This window comes from Amphiprion ocellaris, chromosome 7 (assembly GCF_022539595.1).
Source record: "Amphiprion ocellaris isolate individual 3 ecotype Okinawa chromosome 7, ASM2253959v1, whole genome shotgun sequence".
Classification (NCBI taxonomy): domain Eukaryota; kingdom Metazoa; phylum Chordata; class Actinopteri; family Pomacentridae; genus Amphiprion; species Amphiprion ocellaris.
This window is the reverse complement of record NC_072772.1, coordinates 15,986,046-16,008,556: the sequence shown is the minus strand read 5'-3', so window position 1 is coordinate 16,008,556 and position 22,511 is coordinate 15,986,046. Positions and strand designations below refer to the sequence as shown.

General features: G+C 40.8%; 1 protein-coding gene across 7 annotated transcripts in view; it reads right to left on the bottom strand.

Moving 5' to 3' along the window:
* Nucleotides 1-22,511, bottom strand: part of LOC111589130 (rap1 GTPase-activating protein 2) — a 126,806-nt gene that overhangs the window by 45,654 nt on the left and 58,641 nt on the right. For 2 of the 7 annotated variants that reach the window (XM_023299854.3, XM_023299855.3), the window contains exon 1: nt 19,774-20,506. The exons of 4 other annotated variants lie outside the window; for them this stretch is intronic. In XM_023299854.3, the coding sequence (XP_023155622.1) occupies nt 19,774-19,901 (128 nt within the window). In that variant the 5' untranslated portion in view covers nt 19,902-20,506. Of the gene's footprint in view, nt 1-19,773; nt 20,508-22,511 lie in introns of those variants that run through there. One more of the 7 variants, XM_055012114.1, reaches the window with a different exon arrangement.

The window sequence follows — 22,511 nt, the reverse complement described above, 5'->3', positions numbered from 1 at the left end:
TCTGCTGAACAACTTAACCCACCTGAGGTGCAGCGTGTAGTGGTTGAACACATTGTTAAAACTTCAGACCTCAATTCCCAGATACACGCACCTGCCAAACTCAGACCATTTTCTGGCAAAGGTCCCATGCCCAAACTTTGAGGTTGATTATGACACTTGGAGAAGCAATATTGAGTGTCACTTGGCTGACCCTTCTGTTTCTACTGCACAAATGGTGAGACGCATTGTTGATAGTTTGCTTCCCCCTGCTGCTACTGTAGTCAAGTCACTTGGTCCCCATGCAAGTCCAAAAGCTTTTCTAGACCTACTTGACTCAGCTTATGCAACAGTGGAAGATGGGGATGAAATTTTCGCCCAGTTTCTCAATGTCAATCAAAATTCAGGTGAGAAACCTTCTAATTATCTGCAAAGATTGCAGACATTTTTGAACCGAATCGTAAAAATGAAAACCATTGCACCCCAAGATTCCGACAAGCAGCTCTTAAAACAGTTCTGTAGGGGCTGCTGGGAACAATGCGCTAATTAACAATCTCCAGCTTGAGCAACGGAAATATAACCCGCCACTTTTCCAGAGTTTTTACTCCTTTTACGCACAGAGGAGGACAAACAGACTGCAAAAGCGAACAGGATGAAACAACATTTGGGGTTCCAAAAACCAAAAGCTCAAGCCTCATAGAGCGGCAAGAGAGCATGATGCATATCTTGGAGACCACCTATGAGTCATCTCAATCTTTCTCTGCCCAACTCACAAAGCTACTGGCAACATCTTCACGAAGCCAAATTGTTGAGACTTGCAGGCTCAAATCGCAGCTCTTTCGAATCCTAAACCACAACCATCAGCTGCAAACAAACTGCAAAGAAAAAAAGAGAAAGATAAACAAAAAGAGAAACCCGTCAGCAGAAAGACATCAACCCCAAAACTCACATCTGAAGCCACATACGGGACAGTTAAACCAAAGCCAAAACCATGGTACTGTTTTCGTTGTGGCGAGGATGGGCATATCGCCACAAGCTGTAATGATCCTCCAAATCCCACTTTAGTGAATGCGAAAAGAACTCTTTTAAAAGAGAGACAACAAGCTTGGGAAAAAGAGAATCCAGCTCCTGACAAAACTTTAAACTGAACTGTGTTTCTATTGAGGGACAAATGGAAACAAATCAAACTGGAAGTCCCATAACTGAACTAAAGACCAAACCGAAAGCTAAGTTAAAAGAACATAGAGTAACAAAATTCAAAACCTTACCTAAAGGACTTGTTGGTAGTAAGAGCACTGCTAATGTTAAAGTTAATGGCCTTGAGTGCAATTCATTACTTGATACAGGGTCTCAGGTAACGACCATGTCATTGTCCTTCTATAACAGTCACCTTTCCGATCATACTATTCATCCAGTTACGGACTTACTAGAGATAGAAGGAGCAAATGGTCAGTGTGTACCGTACCTGGGGTATGTCAAAGTTACACTCCAGTTCCCAGAAGAGTTCATTGACACTCAGCCTGAACTTGAGACTCTTGCTCTCATAGTGCCCGATGTTCGTTCCAATAGTCTCACACCATTGTTAATCGGAACTAACACTCTTGATCCACTTTACGAACAGTTCTGTGATGGCAACTCCTTTCAAAATAGTGCTTACTGTGGCTACCATCAAGTTCTGAAAACCTTACAGATCAGACACAAGCAAAGTCAAGATGGCCGAGTTGGCCTTGTCAACCTGAGAAATACTAACCCAAGTGTAATCCCTGCTGGTGGAAAGATAATGCTTGAGGGATATGCAGATATTTACAATATACACAATGAAAGTTGTGTCCTACTTGAGCAACCTACCATGTCATCCTTACCCGGGGGAATTTTTGTTGAATGTTGTCTCATTACCGTTCCGAGAGTCTCCCCTTACAAAAATACCTGTAGTGGTAAGAAATGAAACTGATCGGGACATTTGCCTGCCTGTTAGGTGTGTTATTGGTGAACTTAGTGCTGTTAAAGAAGTACTTTCAGCTCAGAACACCGTTAACAGCAGTAGCCACCAACAGCCAACTAGCCAAACAGACAAGCAGCCAAATTCTGATTTAAGCTTCGACTTTGGAGAGTCAATGCCCGAAGAGTGGAGAGCACGTATGACTGACAAGTTAAACACATTTTCTGACGTATTCTCACGTCACGATCTCGACTATGGACATGCCACAAAGGTGAAACATTCCATCAAACTAAAGGATGAAACGCCGTTCAAACAACGCCCGCGTCCCATTCACCCACAAGACTATGATGCAGTGAGGCGTCATTTGCAGTCTCTTCTTGAAGCGGGTATCATTCGCGAATCACAGTCCCCTTTTTCATCTCCAATAGTCATTGTCAAAAAGAAAAACGGTGATGTCAGATTATGTGTGGACTATCGACGACTGAACATGCAAACGGTCAAAGATGCGTATGCATTACCGAATCTTGAGGAATCCTTTTCAGCCCTGAGTGGTTCTCAGTGGTTTTCAGTAATGGACCTGAAAAGCGGCTACTATCAAATCGAAATGACGGAGAGTGACAAAGCAAAGACCGCGTTCGTGTGCCCGCTAGGTTTTTGGGAATGGAATCGCATGCCACAGGGGATCACGAACGCGCCCAGCACTTTTCAGCGCTTAATGGAAAAGTGCATGGGGGACATCAATTTGCGTGAAGTGCTTGTGTTCCTAGACGATATTATTGTCTTTTCAAAAACGCTAGAGGAACATGAGGCCCGTCTTACAAATGTCCTGTCCCGCTTGCGAGAGAACGGTTTAAAGTTATCTCCTGAAAAGTGCCGTTTCTTTCAAACTTCGGTCCGTTATTTAGGGCATATTGTATCACGAAACGGAGTTGAGACCGATCCTCAAAAGACTGAAGCCCTTAAGACCTGGCCAAGACCTCAGACCTTGAAAGACCTTAGGTCATTTCTTGGATTCTCAGGGTACTATAGAAGGTTTGTGGAGGGATATTCTAAAATAGTAAAGCCCTTAACCAACCTCACAGCAGGGTACCCTCCCGTACGTAAAGGCGCTAAAATCACCAACCTAGCCGCTAAGTACCATAACCCCAAAGAACCTTTCAGAGAAAGGTGGACCCAGGTTTGCCAAGATGCTTTTGACCGGATCATTGAAAAGTTAACTTCTGCGCCAGTCCTAGGATTTGCAAATCCCAGATTGCCTTATGTTGTTCATACTGACGCGAGCACAACAGGCCTTGGCGCAGCGTTATACCAAGAACAAGACGGCCAGACCCGTGTCATTGCGTATGCGAGTCGAGGTCTTTCGCAGTGTGAAGCCCGCTATCCTGCCCATAAGTTGGAATTTTTAGCGTTAAAATGGGCTATCACAGAAAAATTCCACGACTATTTATATGGCAACGTTTTCACAGTCATTACCGATAACAACCCTTTGCGCTACATCCTAACGAAAGCCAAACTAGACGCTACTAGTTATCGCTGGTTAGCAGCCTTGTCTACATTCACTTTTGACATCAAGTATCGCGCAGGCAAGCAAAATCAGGATGCCGATGGCCTATCAAGGAGGCCACATGGTGAACTAGTCAGCGACAGTGCATCTCAAGAGGAATGTCAAAGAATCCATGACTTCACTTCACACCATCTCGCACCTGTGAACGTTGTCCAAGCCACATGTCAACTTTACACTGTATTTCAAAATGACCCTGAACTGTTCCCATGTTACATCGAGTCACTTGCCGTGCACCCAGATGCTATCCCCTCAGATTTTGCTGATGATGAAAATCTTAGTGGTCTTTCCACCGTTCCTAAGTACAGTAAGGAAGAGATAGCTGCACTACAGCGAACAGATCCGGCAATTAATGTTGTCATACAGTCGTGTGAGTCAGGAGCACCTGTATCTGCTAGTGTCATCTGCCCCGAACTTCAGCTCATGCTCAAAGAAATGAGTCGCTTTGAAATGAAAGACAGTCTACTGTATAGGAAAAAACAGTGCGAAAAGAAAACAGTTTACCAGCTTGTCCTCCCTAAAACCTTGAGAAACGCTGTGCTTCATAGCCTACATGATGAGATGGGCCATTTAGGAGCCGAAAGAACTCTTGAGCTAACGAGATCTCGCTTTTATTGGCCAAAGATGTCTCTCGATGTCGAGTCAAAGATCAAAAGCTGTCCAAGGTGCATTAAAAGAAAAAGACAACCTGACAAAGCTGCACCATTAGTCAATATACAGACAAGTCGCCCCATGGAACTCGTCTGTATGGACTTTTTGTCCATCGAACCTGACAGCCATAATTTCAAGGACATTCTGGTCATAACTGACCACTTTACGAAATATGCAACTGCTATCCCAACTCGAGACCAAAAAGCCCTAACTGTAGCCAAATGCCTATGGGAGCAGTTCTTTGTTCATTACGGGTTCCCCGAGCGTCTCCACAGCGATCAAGGCCGCGACTTTGAGTCACAAGTCATCAAAGAGTTGTGTGCCTTGGTCGGTACAAAGAAAGTAAGAACGAGCCCCTACCATCCCCGCGGTAACCCAGTCGAGCGGTATAACCGAACGTTGCTCGGTATGTTGGGTACGCTCAAGGACAAAGAAAAAAATAGGTGGCGTGAATATGTCCGACCTCTCACTCATGCGTATAATTGCACAAGGAGTGATGTCACTGGGTTTTCGCCCTATGAGTTAATGTTCGGGCGCCAACCTAGACTGCCCATAGACATTGCGTTTGGTCTACCAGTTAAGAAAGATCCGGGCATGTCTCACTCGCAGTATGTGAGAAATCTTAAGACATATTTGAGAGAAAGTTATCAGTTAGCATCTGCTAATGCAAAGAAAATAGCTGACAAAAACAAACGTAGATTTGACATGCGAGTAAGGGAGTCAACACTGGACATAGGTGACAGAGTCCTAGTGCGTAACCTTCGTTTTCGCGGCAAACATAAACTAGCCGATCGGTGGGAGTCCACCATTTATATTGTTCAAAAGAACCCTGGAGATGTACCTGTGTACACTGTCTGTCCTGAGGGTCAGGAAGGACCCTTGCGTACACTCCATCGTGATTTGTTGCTCCCTTGCGGATTTCTTTCAGAGGAGGATGAGGAAATGGAAAAGCCAAAGCAAGCCACAAAACCCAAAACAAGGCAAACTACCATCTCTCATGATGAAAATCCCCCTGATTCTGACGATGAAGGTGACTATAGTCCAAGGTACTATCCTAAAACAATCGAGACAACTACAACAATCATCCAACAAAAAAATGTCAACTCAAACGCAAATGCTAAAAATGAGCATAAAGCAAATGTTGAGAAAACTGCCAACTTACCTAAGGACTTACCCCCTGAACTCCTGGGTCAACCTGTGGAAAAGGAAAGGACAAACCAAAGTGGAAACCTACCGGATGAGACACAATATGAAAACCTGAATGGACCTTTACCGGATATGACAGAAATTGAACTGGAATCTGAAAATGGAAAAGAATGTGAAACTCCTGAAATGGAACATGAAACAGACAATTCCTCTCAAACCGAAACTTCGGAGAGAGTTGAACAGTCCAAAGAAACTGAACAAAGACAATCTACGGAAATGAACAATACCGATCAAGATCTAGCTGATCGTGATATTCCCAATCATCAGACTGCTGATCAAACACGAAGATCTGAACGTTTGAGAAAGCCACCTGCTAAGTTTACATACCCACAACTTGGCATACCCTTGATTTCATTTGCACAAACTATTCTTGATGGATTTAACAAAGCCTTAGTTGAAACATTTGAAGGATCTTCCACTCTTGTAAGAACATGAAGGGACTCATGTTAATTAAGAGGGGGAGGATGTAACCCGCCTAAAAAGGGGTTAACTAATAATCTTTATTCATTTCAATTATTATTTGTCCCTGTGTTGCGTTTTTGAGTCATTTGTATTTTTATTTTGAAAACCGGAAGTTTATTTTATAAAGAAACCGGAAGTAGTGCTCTGTAATACTCACTCCCGCCTAGCGAGTTAATACGTCTGGAGCCCAGGCTTCTGTTTTCTCCCGTGTGGGTGTTAAACGAGGGAAAAAGGTATGCAAACCTGGTTCTTTTTCTTTGACACTTCAAATTTATTTGTCAATGATGTAAACCTGTGTAATTTCATTTTAGAAGTCCGAGGACCGATAGGGAAGCATTGTGTTGCCCTGGTTTTCTGGTAGAAACCCCCTTCCTTGGTAAGCTAGCTCTGAAAAGTTCTCTGTGATTGTGTGTGTGGAAAACACCACGAGGTGAATGATGCTAGGCTTTTGCACATTTTATGTTGTTTCTGGTGAATGTATTTCATGTAAAATGAATTTATTTTATGGTTTAAAAAGAGAATTCATACAGATTTTGTATATTTCACTAAAATAGGCACTTTGTGAAACTTTTACACTGTTAAGCGCATGGTCATTTTCTTTTGTGATTAACTCACAGTGAAGTTCATTTTAAGTAAATTAACATGGTTAAAAGCAGCAAAGCTGTAATACATGTCAATGTTGTCATTTTAAAAACAATGTATTTCATTTATTTTCATTTTAAATGAAAAAGTTAAATGTTAAAAAGAGATACTACATGCTGAAAAAGTGAGTTATACGTATTACCTTAAAGGTAATGTGTCTTTCATAAATTAGTGAGTTCATAAGTAAAATGTGGTCCCATTATTAAAATTCACTGTAATTACTAAGGGTTAAAATGCTATATTTTGACTGTTTTGAATTGATTAATGGGAAAATAACAATTGTTACATTTTTGTAAACAATACTACTTCATTTTCCTAACTGAAATGGAAGTTTTAATGTTGTACAACACCTGGAAACCTATTTAGATTATTTTGCTCATATTATCCTGGATTATAAACCTGTTCTTCATACAGGTCAGGTCTTTTTGTGATGCAAGAAAGAATCGAGAAATACCAGTCATCCCACAAGGCGGACTGGCGATCCATTTGATGGCGAGCCTCCCATGACGAACTGTGGAAGTCCACCACACCGCTTAGCAAGTGGATCTGGTGGTAGGATCGTGCAAATCTTGTTGTCCAACAACAAGATACCCTTCCTGCATACTTACTCATGACTTTTGACTATTCCCCCTGACTTTTGACTTGAACAAATCTTGGATCGGCAAAGATCAGTACTCATAAGGAACACTTTGAAAAAGACAATTTATTTCATTTTTTTGTTATTGGGCCCATGGTTCTGTGCACAGTATTTTTTGTACACTGTTAAAAATAATTTTTGCAAAACTAAAAGTTACAACTTTACCACTTTAAATCTGTGTTGCTTCGTTATTACTTAAACTCACAGCTCCTTACGAACCTAGTAGTGACGTGTACATACCTTGAAGTGGGTTACATTTGTCACTTGTTGTACTCTATGCAGTTACATACACTTTATTAAACAGCTGTTTAAGTGCAACTGTTTATCACAGTTGTTAGTCAATGTTCTGTCTACAGCCATTTAATCGAGTAAACACCCAAATATCCAACCCAGTTGTCACATAATTACGCTCTTGTACAGCTAAACTACATTCTCGTTTGCATTTTGACAGAAATTGATTCATTTAATTTTGAAAGCAACACATTTCCCCACCTATAATGTTATAGGAAAGGCTTTTATTTTGAAACAGCAACAAAGACTACATAAGAAGATCTCAAATCCCATTATTCTTGACTTGAGTTTTGTTTTGACTAATTGTTTATTTTGTTTTCTCCTTGCTGTTTGGTTAGATTTAGGAAGAGATCATGCTTTGCATATCACCTTCAAAATAAAATGTACATATTGGAAGCTTGGTTAAGTTTTGGCACCAAATTACTTGACTAGGTTAGATAGTTTGGTTTAAAATACGACCCTTTTCCTTCATTTTCTGAGTTACTGTGACGAGAGGTTCTGCCACATCTTATATGTAGTTGGTTGGCTGAAAAGGAGCGACAATAAAGCAAAAAAATAAATGGCAAAGATTAGAAACGCATTTGTGATATACCATAAACAAACAGGATGCCGCAGAAAATACATTTCCCTCAGAAGATAATTGAGAATGCAGTTTAGTTGTATAAAAAATGAAGAAAAGGAATCTAATTTCGTGGAGGCAGGGAAAGAAATTGTTCTGTCAATTTTAAGAAAATAGTGAAAACTCCTCACTGAAATAAATGTAAGTTTGTTTGGGATCAAAAATGAAAGTGCACTTTCAGTTACTTTCTGTTTTCAGAATATTTATCTGGCACCTGTACTGGTGTCATTCAGGGATGTTTCCCCAGGAAGACGCAGCACTCTGTTTCATTTTTCTGTCACTTGAAAACATCCTTGACATTTTCTGTGCATCAGTAAAGTTTGTAATTGGCATGAATCTTCATCTGAAGCACATCATTTCATTATTAACACTGGGTACTAAAACGGATTAATCTGTATTAGTGACAGTAAACATTCAAAACTTTGATTTAAGCAGCCAGAGGTTTTTGTCCTCTGGCACACAGCTGCATTGCAGTGAAAAACATAGTTGCCTGGTACCACCACTCTCTCTGTCATATCAGTGGAAATGCCATAAATCCCATCTAATCCTATTCATTTTCTGAGACCCACTTCCTCTTTATCATCGCCCAATCTCACCCAGCCTCGCTGACTTGAGTCAAAGAAGAAAATCGAGTTAAGCATCTGTCAGATGACATTGAATACCTCTCTTCTCAAACAGCTCCACCCTGTCAGACTGCTCGATAACCACACCACAGCAGAAAGGTCCCGAAGAAAAGGAGAGAGATATTAAGACAGAGGGAGAGAGGCACAGAATGAATGGACGTCAGACAGATCGCTGAAAGAGAGAAGGCCACGGAGCGAGGTATGGAGGGAGAGAATAAATGAATCTCTGCAGACTAAAAATAGCACTCTCAATCCCCTGTGCAGAGCTGGGTAAATAGGGCTGTCTTGGGTGGGTCTCTGGGCACTTGTTAGAGACAATACCATCTCATCCATTACGCTGCAAGACAAGGTTGTCTGTCAAACACGCACACACACATATATATATTTACACAAACAGTCAGCAAGTGTAATGAAATGTGTGCTTGCTTTTATGTGTGTGTGTGTTCAAGCATGTCCCTTCAGCTGGTAATCACAAAAAGAATGAAACGCACTAGAAAACATGAGGGAGCTGAAAATGGGGAGTAATTGAGGGCAGAGAGGAAAAACAGAGGGGAGAAGGAGGAATGGAAATACGAGTGAGTCAGTGAATAAAAGCGGTTGTGTTAAAAAGCAGGAAGAGGAGAATTCGACGGCGAGTTTAAGGGACGGGACTGGAGGAGAAGGAAAAACTGTGTAAGGTGGTCAAGAAAAGCAACATGAAAGACTTTACTTTAAAACATCAGCTACAGTTAATGTGTGTAATGAGGTTTAAAATATCCCATTTGGCCAATGCAAAAACGGCAATTACAAAAAAGTTGTTTTCCTTTCTGTAAACTAATAACCAAAATATAGCTAAAGAAATCTTGGTTCTTTGAATAACATTGCAGGAAATGTATGTTTTACCTTATGCAGTTGGCAAAGCAACCGTACCCAGGCAACTAACATACGTCAAGAGCTGAATCTTGGGTAAAATAAAAACAATAATCAACATTAAAATAACTTGGATTGCCATGGGCTTTGATTTACTTTTCCAAAGCCAACAACAGAACTAAAAGTGAAAGGCGAGCATTAAATGGTATTTGCTCTCCTGTGCTAAATGTCACGAACGCTCGGCTCACAAGACAGGATTTTAGAAATCTTTAAAGGTTTAGAAATCAGGTTGCCCTGTGCACGTAAAGAAATGCTTCATAGATACTCCTCTCTCTAATCTCAGGCACACTACAAGGTGGAGAAATAATGGTGCATCACACGCTACAGGATGTTTTTAAGGATTACTGTGCCAGAGGGATCAATCAGACAGCAGTGCTTCATCTAACGTAGCCTCCTGGGAAAGCATTAAAACAAAATAGAGACTTTGGTGCAACAACTTGCTGTAAAAAAAATAAATAAATAAATCAGAAAAAAAGCAGAAGCCTATCAAACTTGTCTGATATTATTTAAGGTAGCACAGATGAGTCTGAGAGCAATTCAGGAAGCTGAAGAATTGATCTGTATATTCCTCACATCACATAATCCAGACTTCTCCTGAGAGGGGAAAAAAGCCTGAAATTCTACTCGTGTGAACCTGATTTAACTTGCTTACTCTCTAACTTATAAGACCAGCGATGATTTTGTTAGCTTACCAAACTTTCAGCGGATACAAGTTACATATATACTGCTTCAAACACGTGTTGCTCATCTAAGTGCGTGAAAATGCAGAATAAAAGGGAAGGAAACTTATTATTAGAGCTGCCTTGCTCTTCAATGCAATAAAAGAACAGCATTGTTTCCTCATTTCCATGGTTTTTGTCAAAGTTATGCAGCTTTAGCTTTAAAATAGGGCTGCAGAACTAACAGAACATTAACCATGATCATGATTTTGACATCCCACAGTTATGCTCACATGACTGACTATGATAATAACGTCTGAAACGCATATCTCACTTATTATACTACACTCATAGCCCATGAAAATAAGTCACCTATTTTTAACTTGGATAAATCTCAAAGTAATTTTTGGTCACACACCTGTCTGACTTGTGGCGCTGCAGGAATCAAAGGAGGGTTCAGCCAGTATGGTGTCCTGAGTACATTTTTCAGAAATATATTTTGCCTCTGGGAGATGCACTTTAGGTGAAGAAGAACTTCATTTTAAGTATTTTTTATGCAATGTTATGTAGTTAGAAGCACTGTAGCACAACACGGAGGTGAAAGCAGAGCTCTGTTTATTTAAATCTGAAAATCTTTAAAAAAAAAAAAAAAAAATCAATTAATAATTAAAATTTTGATCAAAAATAATGTAAATTATCATCATTGCCAGCACAATAATGTAGTCATCAAGCAGATTTTCAGACATCTTTTATAGGGGTTCTTGTTTTAAAATTTGTCAGATGCAAATACTAGCAAAAAAGAAAAACAAATGAATAACAACAAAAGCACTCAGACTGCGGTACTCTGCCAAAACTGCTCAGTCGTATCATTTCCGACAGATGAAGTCGTTAATAAAAAATGACCTTCCGCTGAGCACAGGCGTGTGTTATGCATGTGTACGTTATGTATAGATACCAAATCGCGTGAATATGTAGCAGGCGGCGGGAATTGATGGGACTCAGAAACACCCCCACAATTTAATCATTTGTTCCTTGTATCATTTCCGACGAATAAGTTCCGATATATACATGGATTTGTAGTATGACTGCAATCATGTCAGCAGGCAGGTGCCACAGTGTTCACTTGTTGTCATAGTTACAGTGACGCCATGCTGCTATCTCGCAATGATACAGAAATCTAGAACAAATGCATGGATCCAGACTATAAGCACTGCCAAAATCTAATCACTTCGTCCTTGTGTCATTTATTACCTTCCCTGAAAATTTCATCCAAATCCGTTAGTCTGTTTTTCAGTAATAATGTACACAGACAGACGGACAAACAGACAAACATACAGCGACTGTCACATAACTTCACCGTGTTGCTTGGCGGAGCAAAAACAGAAATTCTGCAATTTCAACAATTTCAACCATGTCATGGAACTTTACTTTTACTAGCTAACTAGTGAAGAGCTGATAATATCAGTTAGTGGCAACTTTGCTAGCTGTCAAAATGCGAACTGGCTTTTCTCTGCCTGTGTCTGAAACCAAAGACCACATTTTTAGAGGGACATTCTTTGACAGAAGAGGAAGCTTGTGCCACCCGTGGTCACTTCATCAGATTTTGGTGTTAGAAATGTTAGCTTGCCAATCTGATCTCAAACCATACTGTGCTCACGCAGCTGCAGAGGACAGTGTGTATTGGTGTTGTTTTCCTGTTCTGGAGGCTGCTGGTGTGGAAGCCAGGCAGGTTACTACTGATGGTTTTCAGCTTTGACCAGCTGCGAGTGTAATTTATTCTGTCTGGAAGCCATATAAGACGATGCTGGCATCCCTGCTTCAAAGGGAGACGGCACTCAATTTGTGTCTAACCATTTACATTTCTACAATCCATATCAAGTACCCTCTAACAGATGTATTATCAAGCCACTAACTAGTGTTTGATGAGATTTTCTCTTGAGGGAAGATAACTGTTGGGATACTTGTTTAACTGTCACATCAAATTAATCTTTGCAGTCCGTAGGGAAATATGAAGCGTAGGGTTTAACACACTAAAACAAAACAAACCAGACAGCTGGGACGATCACAGGGAACCGTAAGACCGTAACAAATGATTCAAAACAGCCAAGACAGGAGAAGCAAAAATGCATTTAAAATCAATTTATCCCAGGTTAGAATGGGATGTTTTCTTTAAAAAAATGTGTAAAATCTCCAAAATTTTCCATTCAAATCATTTTTCATGGCAAGAATCATTGGATTTTCAACTTTCCAACAGTCTTTTACTGTGCCACGTGTGACGCATGGTTAAGAAAAAGGTGAGGAATGAAGGTATGGTTGAGGAAAATAAGACGGTATTTGAAAATGGAAAGCAACATGACTCAATAACAGAATACAGTGGAGCAAGTTGTCAGGTAGTGATCATGGATACATTCAGCATGGTGAAATATCTTTTTAAAACTGATGTATAGCGTATATCTAGAGTGAAAAACAGTCAAATAGCCGATCTCTAGCATGTGGAGCCCTTTTTTTTTTATTACTTGTAACATCTGTGGGCACTTCATTATAGAAAAGAAATTCATCTTCATTTCTCTTTCTTTTATGATTTGTGAACACTGTAACTGTGTCACATTGCACAAAAGCCATGTGTGAACTCTCCTTCCTTCTACCCATGGTTGAACTGTTACCACAGAAGTGCAGGACAAAAAAAAAAAAAACACAGAAAATGCTGAGAGTTCAAAGGTTTAAAACTTGTTAACAGATCTGAGATAGTATAAAGTGCAAACGTATGTATGGGAATTTCTACATCGCAGCACAAGGGGAGGTCAAGTAGGCAGGTATTAATGTGTATAAGGTATTCAATGCTCAGAATGTCAATGTTCATCCACACAAAGACAACATTCACGTTTTTTCTCTCTCTTTTTCCTCTTTCTAGCAGATATTATGTAGCAGGGGTCTGAAAGAAAGAGCTCAACCTGTCAATCTACGGACCTGCTGCCCGCAGATCTCAAAAAAGTCACATTAAGAAGCCTGATCTTGGCCGGCTGTGTAAAGGTTTCCATATCATGCAGCAGTTAACAGAGACAAGACTGCTTCTGTAAAACAGTGAAGAAGTCAGGAAAAACATGAAATAGTTGTTTTTCCTCAGAATGATTTTAAGACAAATTCTTGTCCAGAACGTTGCCCAAACGTTGTTCCACCAGCTCAATTTCCTCACCCGTAGTAGCAGCGAGTGTAACAGCTGAGGACAACATTCTAAAATCAACACTCATGTCTTTAGTTTTTGCTACATTTAGCAGGATGAAGGACTTGTCACGTCATGACAAAGTCCTCCTCCACAGGCCGGCAGTCCTATTCCACCCGGTCCAAGGCTGACTAACACCCGACTCATCAGCACATTTTACTGCATGTCTGTTTTCATCATTACTTCGACACTTGTTATTATAAATAATATTAGGAGGGCAAGAAAGACCTTGTGGGGATGTGAAAAGAGATTTCATTTAAAGGTTGACGGTCACTCTGTTGTTTTGGTTAAAGGAACAGCTCACATTGAAGGCCACACAGTTACATCACATACAGGTGCAGACTTATTGTACGGGGATTGATGTATTTTTGTAGAGCCTTTATTGTGTACTTAATGAATTTTCTAAAACCCTGTGTGCTCTGGATGATTTAATATCTCATGTAGGTTCAACTGGGGTCAAGCTGAAACTCTCGTCAGTTTAAATGAATTCGTGCTTTGGAGTCAATGTACATTCACTGAACCTTTTCAATAATAAAGGAAGATATGCTCCTGACTTTTGAGAGTCAGATGAGAGTAATTATATTGTTCTCATGTTTGTACAGTAAACATGAAGCCTGTTGATTTAGCCGTGCAGAATGAAAACTGAGGGAAAGCAGATCTCACCTCTCAAGCTGGGTGGTTAACATTTTATATTTCGTTAATATGAGGCCGGATGTTTCCCTTCGTGTTTCGTCTTTGTGCTTGGCTAAACTAACCAACTGATAATTACAGCTTGCACGTTACGGGAAAAAAGGCATTGCGATAGTTTGGTTTTCTGTGATATATGTTTTGTGATATGAAAAAAGAAGACAGGAATTTTTACCAGAGGATTTCAATAACTCTATTTGGAAGCAATCAACCATTCAAGAAGGATCAGGGTGGTTTTCTCAGGGAACTTTTTGTTTTATTTAAAAAAAGCAAATGCATATAAAACTGAGTGCAAGTCTTTCTATTATGGTGTAAGACTAGGAAATATACACTCCCTCACACACACACAGCTAATGGATTATGGATTATGGTTTATGTAATTGATTACTCGCACATTTTCATTAAAAATATGATTTGGTTATACACTAAAAACAAATGTTTACACTTTCACATTTGAATAGCACTGCACTCACTTCCATCTTGTGCTGCATTCAGTGCATCACCTGAAGGTAAAATTAAAATATAATTGAACACAAAACACAGTTGCTGAACAATTGCTTCTGGATAAACACTATAATTTACCAACGTTCCTTAAACGTCTCAAGTGCAGGCTCTTGTGAATGCTACAGCATCTCAGAGAGGTGTGAGGAAAAATTCTGTCACATTTAAGTCACGTTTACCCAAGTAGAAACCAAGTGGCTTTTTTTTCCACATTTCTATATCGCAGTCAACCCCAAATTGTGATTACTAATTACAAGATGACCAATATTCAATTAACTGCGACATGACGTGTTTTTTTTCTTACCTTCTTTTTCAGTGTTTCTCTCCTGTTGCTCGCTCATTGTGCTGTTTCCATATGGAACCTGAATACCAGCGCACTCTGTCCTTTAATTACAGTACAATAAAACTAAACTCTGTATCCAGAACCTTTAAATTGGAGGAAATCATGTGCATTATTGTGCATCATTTGCTGGTGGAAGCACCTATGAGCATTTAACTGCCGCTGAGATTAGGAAGTTCAAATCCTTTAAAGCTGAAGTATGAAGAGTCTTCCAGGAGTATTTTTTATTTTTTTTTGCTATATCTCATGAAAGTCTCTTCACATCCAGACAGCAATCAATAAATCAAGTGGTTTGATAATAGAAAAGGAAAAAAAAATCGATTACCTGTAGCACTCGCAGGCCTGAAATGGCCACTGCGATCATTGCATCCAATCTAGAGAAAATAAATGAATGGTTTACCTGCCTGTCTAATCGTGTACCTGCCTACCTGCATGCACTCTGCCCATTAACATCACCAGAGTCTACTGCACAAAACAAGGTAAAATAACAGTAGTAGAAAATTCTGCAACCATAAAGGTTTTAGATAAAGCAAAACGTAAACATGATCATCAATATGGCTTTTCTATGTTGGAAAACAAGAGTCAAAGGGCCTAAAAAGTGATGTCATGGTTGCTTTTTATAGGTTTGACAGGCAGTTATCTGATTTGTTTTGTTCTGTTTTGTGGGTTTAGGGTTATGGCTTGCTTGAAATGAGACATTTTATACTTTTATGACGCTACATTCTGCTTCTCAACAACACTCTTTCATTAGTCCTTCAGCTGTACTTAGACAGTGCACATTCAAATGTTTTGGAGGAGTGGCGGTGGAGAGAGCCCTGAAGGGAGGGGTTGGATTTCTTTTTCTCAGTTCTATTTATTTAAAATGTACCATGCTGGTCCTTATGATCCTGCATATTTTTGCTTTAAGTCTTTGCTTTTTGACTCTGCCAGGAGCTGTTCATGAAACTTGGCATCAGTGAGGCCCTTTTATGAGGGCTGCTTTGAGTTTTCCACGGATGAAAAAAAGAAAACTCATAAGAGCCAGACAACTAGAAGAAATGCTAATAAGGAAGCACAAAAGGAGGTAGGTGCAAAGGTTACTGTGAAAAGTCAGGCTAACCCCTTAATAAAATACAATAATGTATGTCATATTTTTATTTTTTTGGATTATTTAAAAGGATATCCAGAATTCACAAACAACCTTGAAAGATTTGAATTAGAGATGAAAAAATAAGCTTTTAAAGATTTTTCATCATCAACCATCATTACCTCAGAAAGCTGGATTTAACTAACACACTACCAATTTATATTTAAATGCTGCTAATGCACAGACAGCACCTTTAAAGCGTCAAGCAAATAGAATTTGGAGTTATATTATAAAGCATCTGTGGGACATCTGTAGTTAGAGTCATTGTAGCTTCATGTATAGATGTGGTGAGCAGTTAATTTCTATATCTGGACATTTTTTTCGTCCTTGGTTGTCGGTGAGTCACTTCCAGACAGTGAACATGTAATTTTCACCTTTTCCTCTGCTGGTTACTGTGTAACTCCCTTTAAGCAACATGAGGCACTGTACCACAGGCTCAGTGTAGCAATGAAAAAACTAATTAAACACTGCAAAGTGCAAAAAAAGAGCATGTTTCGTTTTGTTTTTTCTAAGTTATTACCAGCCGCAGTAGGCAGCTGGTAATGTTTTCAGTTTCAGAGCAAAATGTGGTCTTTGAGACACCTTCTGACTACTTTGGCAGGTGTTTCTATGTCCTTCTGTGGACATTTCTTGTTAATATGATTGTGTACAGTGCAAGATGCACGAATGAAACCACATGTGTGCCGCTAGAACCAAAATAAAAGTCAAGTTTGAAGCAGATTTTGATCCATTCCATGACCGCTAAGTTCTCGTGGGTAGACTGCTGGAGATGTGCCGGTGTGAGCTCATAGCAAGATAGCCTCTTAACACTACATTGAACTGAAATTGTGTCTCATTCCTGTTGCACATGTAAAGATGGACCTATTCTACATAGATTGTGTATGTAGTCTACTGTGTTATTAAGGGCTTTCCATCTCAGGGGTAGCAATAGAGTGTGAACAGGAAGCCACATGCTGTGATTATGGATTAGGTTTAAGAAAGAACACTCTGATATCACAAATGAGTCAGTTGCTCACCCACATACACACCAGTTGCACCATCACCACCACAAACCAACAGGGACATGTAACCACAATCGCATGTCTAACAACTGGCTTTCATAACGGAACTCATGCACTCGTAGCTACACACAGGACGGGATACACACAAGCAAACACGTACAGACAAAACAGGTCTGCAGCTGGAGATAAATGAGCTGTGGAGCACATTAATGCATGGAGGGTAACATAAACATTCAGATACAAGCAGCAGACCTTATGCTGCTCAACTTAATGGAGGGCAAATATACGGTGCGGCTCTATCGGCTCAGAGATAAAGAGTGAGGGGAATACACAAAAGACAGGCAAGGAACATGTTTGCATGTGCTCTTGTGTGTTTTGCCTGCGTTGACGAAAACCTGGAAACTGGTCAGAAAACTGTGGATGAAAAGAGAAGAAATTTAAATTCTTCACGAAAAAGTCAGGCAATGCAAGTCTCTTCTAGCCTTCTCTGTAGTTTTTACTGTTACTATGCAGATACAAATGCTCAGCTCTAATATTCTAAGCCTGGAATTCATTTTATCTTGCATTCATAGTAAGAAAAACCACGGTTTAAGGGTATGAAATATCTCTTATTTAAAAAAAATCTGAAAGGATGCAATCATGCACGTAATAACTGCCATTTGGAAAAAAAATACCTTGAAATTGTCAACAATTGCGCTTGAAGCGTCTTGTGACACAGACATACTAACAGAAATGACAGGAGTAGAACAGCGTTGTGGCAGTGCTTCAGGGTATTTCTGCAGTCCACACATAATTGTGCTGCTGTCATATGACATGAGGCAATAAACGACAGAATCAAACCATAAATCGCTTGGGAGACGTGGAAAAAATGCAAATAGATGCGCCTGTCAAAGTAAAATTTTAAAAAAGTGTATTTGTGTGCACGTTTACCAGCATGCCAGCGCAGCCTTGCTGCAGTCATAGACAATCGTAGCCTCCAGGCACAGTTGGATTTATCCATGAAAAGACCCCTGGGGCAAAAATGAACTGTTGCATTCTCACTGAACTCACAATACCTGTGTATGTACCTTGTTGCTGTCAAGTATGTTTCGCCTAAAGCAACTAAAACCAGTCACTTGCTGTATGCTGGAGAACCACCTGGCCTCTCTATGAGTCTAGTCATTTATGCTAATTTCATTAAAGACAAATTTATTTGGGTATGTGCACGATGTAAGTATATTTTAACTAAAACAGAGGTTTTGTCCCTTATACATATCAAAACTACAAGATCAGTTGATATTACAGGTCTTCATAAATTCAGCTAACCTTTGTTTTAATGATGAATTATCCCTAAACAACATTAGCTATTCAAATCAACGCAAACCAACTGTCACACAATGAACCTGCTGCTTTTAGGGGCCTCGGGAGGTCTTGGAGAGCTGCCCGATTTGCATGGCTGCTAATCCAGCCTCGCCTCCAGGGGTTAATTTTACACTATCTGAGACCGAGCCACACACACAGAGAGAGAGAGAGAGAGAGAGAGAGAGATGCTATAAACTTAACAGCATTTGCAAAGCTAGTTACAGTCTATTTTGACACAGCCTATTTCGGTCCAGGCTGTTAGAACAAAGTGGATCCAGTGCTGCACATCTGATGTTCACTCACACAGTCACACTCACACCTTTAAACACAGTCAGCACCGCTAATCCCCCATCAGGACAATACTGAACAGGCAAACTCAGTCTGCAACCTCAGGTTCCAGTTGAACTGCACATGCATGGCTGCTAATGTTAGCTCGGTCAAACAGGTCTGCCCAAGCGGAGGGGGGCAGGTGGGTGGGAGTGTTGGCAGTCTCGACCCTGCCAACCTCTTTCACTCTTTGTTGCCAGGTGGGATATTCTCAGAGGTGTTATTGACTGCGCTCGACAAAGGTAGTATGAGCAGTAGGATGATCTGCTACAGCTCAGCATGTGGGTAAAATCCCTTTGCAGGTGCATGAAGTAAAGTATGAAGACTCTCCTAAAGGCACAATCCGGTGTTCCTTTCATCGCACAAATCTGACCGAGAGGCATATTTAATCCTCAAGAGTTGGGTTTTGGGTTGAGTAGGAGCTGCTTACTGCAGGTTAGTGAGCAGTAAAACTGTACTGTATTCCTTTTTCTACTGTTGTTTGTGGCCCACCTACTGAACTCCGGATTAGATTGCCAACCTACGAATGTGTGGCCACACTGCTGGAGGAACAGAATATTAAGAATACTTGCATCAACAAGTGCCCACTTGTACAAAAAACAGAAACAGAAGTAGGAGTGGACAACTTCTTTTTTCCATGTTCTCCCCCTCTCCCTACACCCTACATTTCTCTCTTCCATTCACTAAATCCCTCTTGTTGACTCTCCAAAAAGCACTCAGAACACACCTCTGTTCACCTTAACTCCTCAGTTCCTTTCTCTCTCTTACCCATCAGTCATTTCCACTGACCCAGTTACACAGAGGAGTGTGGTCAACAAGACACACACTCACTCAGAGCACTCACTGACAAGCACAAGCTAATAAAATGGACCAAGAATAAAACTGCACATGCAAAACTCGCTCAGCTGTCAAGAGCTCTGGAATAACAAAGACATTACAAGCCAATAAAGTTTTTTTCCCCTCACAATCCCAGCTCAGCCCTGCACTGCAGACTGTCTGCTCGTCCACCAGCATTTATCTACCCAGCACGACACAGTGGTACGAACTTCACCCACCCTTCGCTCTCCTCTTTCTCCCTCTCCTTCTCCTTGGCTTTGCGGGACTTGTGCAGGAGTCCGATTAGGATCACGGCAGCCCGAATGCCGGCCTTTTTGTTGTGGAACCGTCCTCCGGTCTGAGACATGCCGGACGTTTCTGCTGGAGCCAGCAGGGGTTCAGGTGACAGCCGGTCCAAGGTCAGGCCGGCTCCAGGGCTCCTGGGCTGCAGGACCTGCTTACTGGTGGCTTTGCGGGGTTCCAGTGTGATGGTGGATGTCACAGTCTTGGTTATGGATGCTGTCAGGTTTGGAGACAGCCGGCAAGTCTCTGCCAAAAATGAGAACCTGTTGTGAATTCTGCCTTCTTCACTGGCAGGTTGTCCCTTTAATCAGACCTTCTGGTGTAAAATAAGTATGAACCAGTAATCCAAAAGTTAGTTTTGGCAGGCAGTCAGAGCTGATTAATTCTCGCTTGTAGGATCAATAAAGGCTTGTTGTAATCCCAGAGGTCCAGAGTGGCACTGTTGGACTCCGGCTCAAGGTGAACTCCTATCTGCATTGCCTGCTCCTGCAGTGAATCGGTACATCATCGCTCCATAATGCATCCTGGTCCCTGACGAGAGTGTGAAGAGTTGCAGGCTTGCAGACTCGCTCAGTGTGCCTCTGCATCTCTCTGTCTGCCTACCTCTACAGTACCTTCCCACCTCTCTCTCCTTCTCTAACATGCTCTGCTCCTTCTCCCTCTGTGTCTGCTGCTGCTCTGCCTCCTCCTTCCTCTCATGGAAGCACCACCCTCCTCCTTGTCCGATAGGCTGCAGGCAAGAAGGGACCGCCTCCCCGAACTCCTCCTCTACTGTATGCCTCCCTCAGTCCCTCCCTGTCCCTGTTTCTACCTTGTTAATAATTTCAGATTAATCTCCCTGACCTTGTTCTCTCTATGCTTGATTTCATGATTTCATTTCTAGGCACAAGCATGCACAACCACACCTCCCCTCCCATCCTCTCTCTGTCACACACACACATGCACACACACCATCTCCCTGTTTGAAATCTCAATTCAAACAGGCTTATGAGCCCATTGTCTGCTGTGCTGTTACCAAGAACATCAGAACTGAAATGTAACCTCAAAAAATGGAAGGAGATTTAATGGAAAAAATACAGTTTCAACAGATTTAAATGTTTATTTTTTCCCACACAGACACATAAAGAAATGCACAGCACGTATTGCACACTGCATTTCTTGTTCCTTGCCGCCTATTATCCTTTTCAGTCATATCTTTCTTTTTCCAATTTGAATGCTTCTTGTTCGTCTAATTCACTCTGCTATACTAGTGCTTCTCTATAGCTCCATCCAGAGTCAGTTTCCTTTTCAGCTGTCGCACTTCAGTAAACAGAGCTAAAGCAGTCGTCTTCCCAGAATATATTGATTAAAAGTGTTCTGTTTCCATCCTTGGCCACCTGTTCTTCTTCCTTTCTGAGGTAACCAACTGACTGGCTGTGAGTGAGTGACTAAATGAGTGAGTGAATGGACTGACTGATTATTATGTTTCTACATTATGTCACTAGTCATTTTTGTACATATCTTCACTCACTTTGTCCCTTGTATCATGCTGCTTCATCACTTACCCTTGTGTTCTTTCTTTTGCTGGTTGTGTTCTTGCTGGTTTTTTGGTAAAGGAATGGTTTGGCTCACTACCATACAACTAAACAGAAGTCTCAGTCATGTTTTGAGGAAAATGTAATTTATCCCATATTAAGTTTGTTTGTGGCATATCACATGTCTGTTTTTATCTTTTTATCATTGACATTTAATGTTCTGCTTTCCAACAGTTGCTCCTTTTCAGCCAAAGATTTATATATTAGAAGGACCAGGTCTTCTTTCTAGCACTCAGTTACCATTATGAAATGACCTATTTTAAGCCATCCATCCATCCATTATCGAAACACCGCTTAATCTTCATTAGGGCCACGGGGGGGCTGGAGCCTATCGAAGCTGACTTAAGGCGAAGGCAGGGGACATCCTGGACAGGTTGCCAGTCTATCGCAGATATTTTAGGCCAAACCACAAAAACATTCCTAAACCAAACCCAATAACTTCAGTGCCTAAACCTAATAAACCACAAGTAAAAACAAAAGTCTAAAAATAATCATCTCAAATAGGACAGGAAAATTATAGTCTCCTGAGTGAAAGTCCGGTGTTGTGCCACCACCAGACTTCCATCCTCCTAAATGAAGACTTTGTGACTCTTTGAAAGTGTAGTTCCACCTTCTATATTCTACTTTTAGCTTCCTAGGAGAAAATATGTTCCTTTCGAAATGTAGCTGAGAATGCAGTTTAGTTGTAGAGGAATATAATCATAGGGAGACACCATTTGCCTAACAACATAATGATCCACCTCATGCAGCTCAAGCAGTTCTGACCCCATAGTTCATGGACATGAGGCCTCTGGTGGTGGCCTGTTGTGTCTGGCACTGGGACATACGGTGGATTCTTTTGGTCTTGTGAGATAAGTCTCCGTGAATCCGACTCATTATCTCCTGGATGTTCAATCGCATGCCAGGTCAGCAGCTTTTACTCCTCGTCATGTTTCTTGAAGCATCCTTGAAGAGTTTTTTTTTGCAGGTCGTGGACGAGTGTTCTTAGTCTATAATAATGTTTAGGTGATTGTAGCATTAAAAAAGATCCACACGAGTGCCAGAACCAAAAGGTTTTCCAGCAGAACATTGCATTATATCAAGATAATGAATGTTTTTCA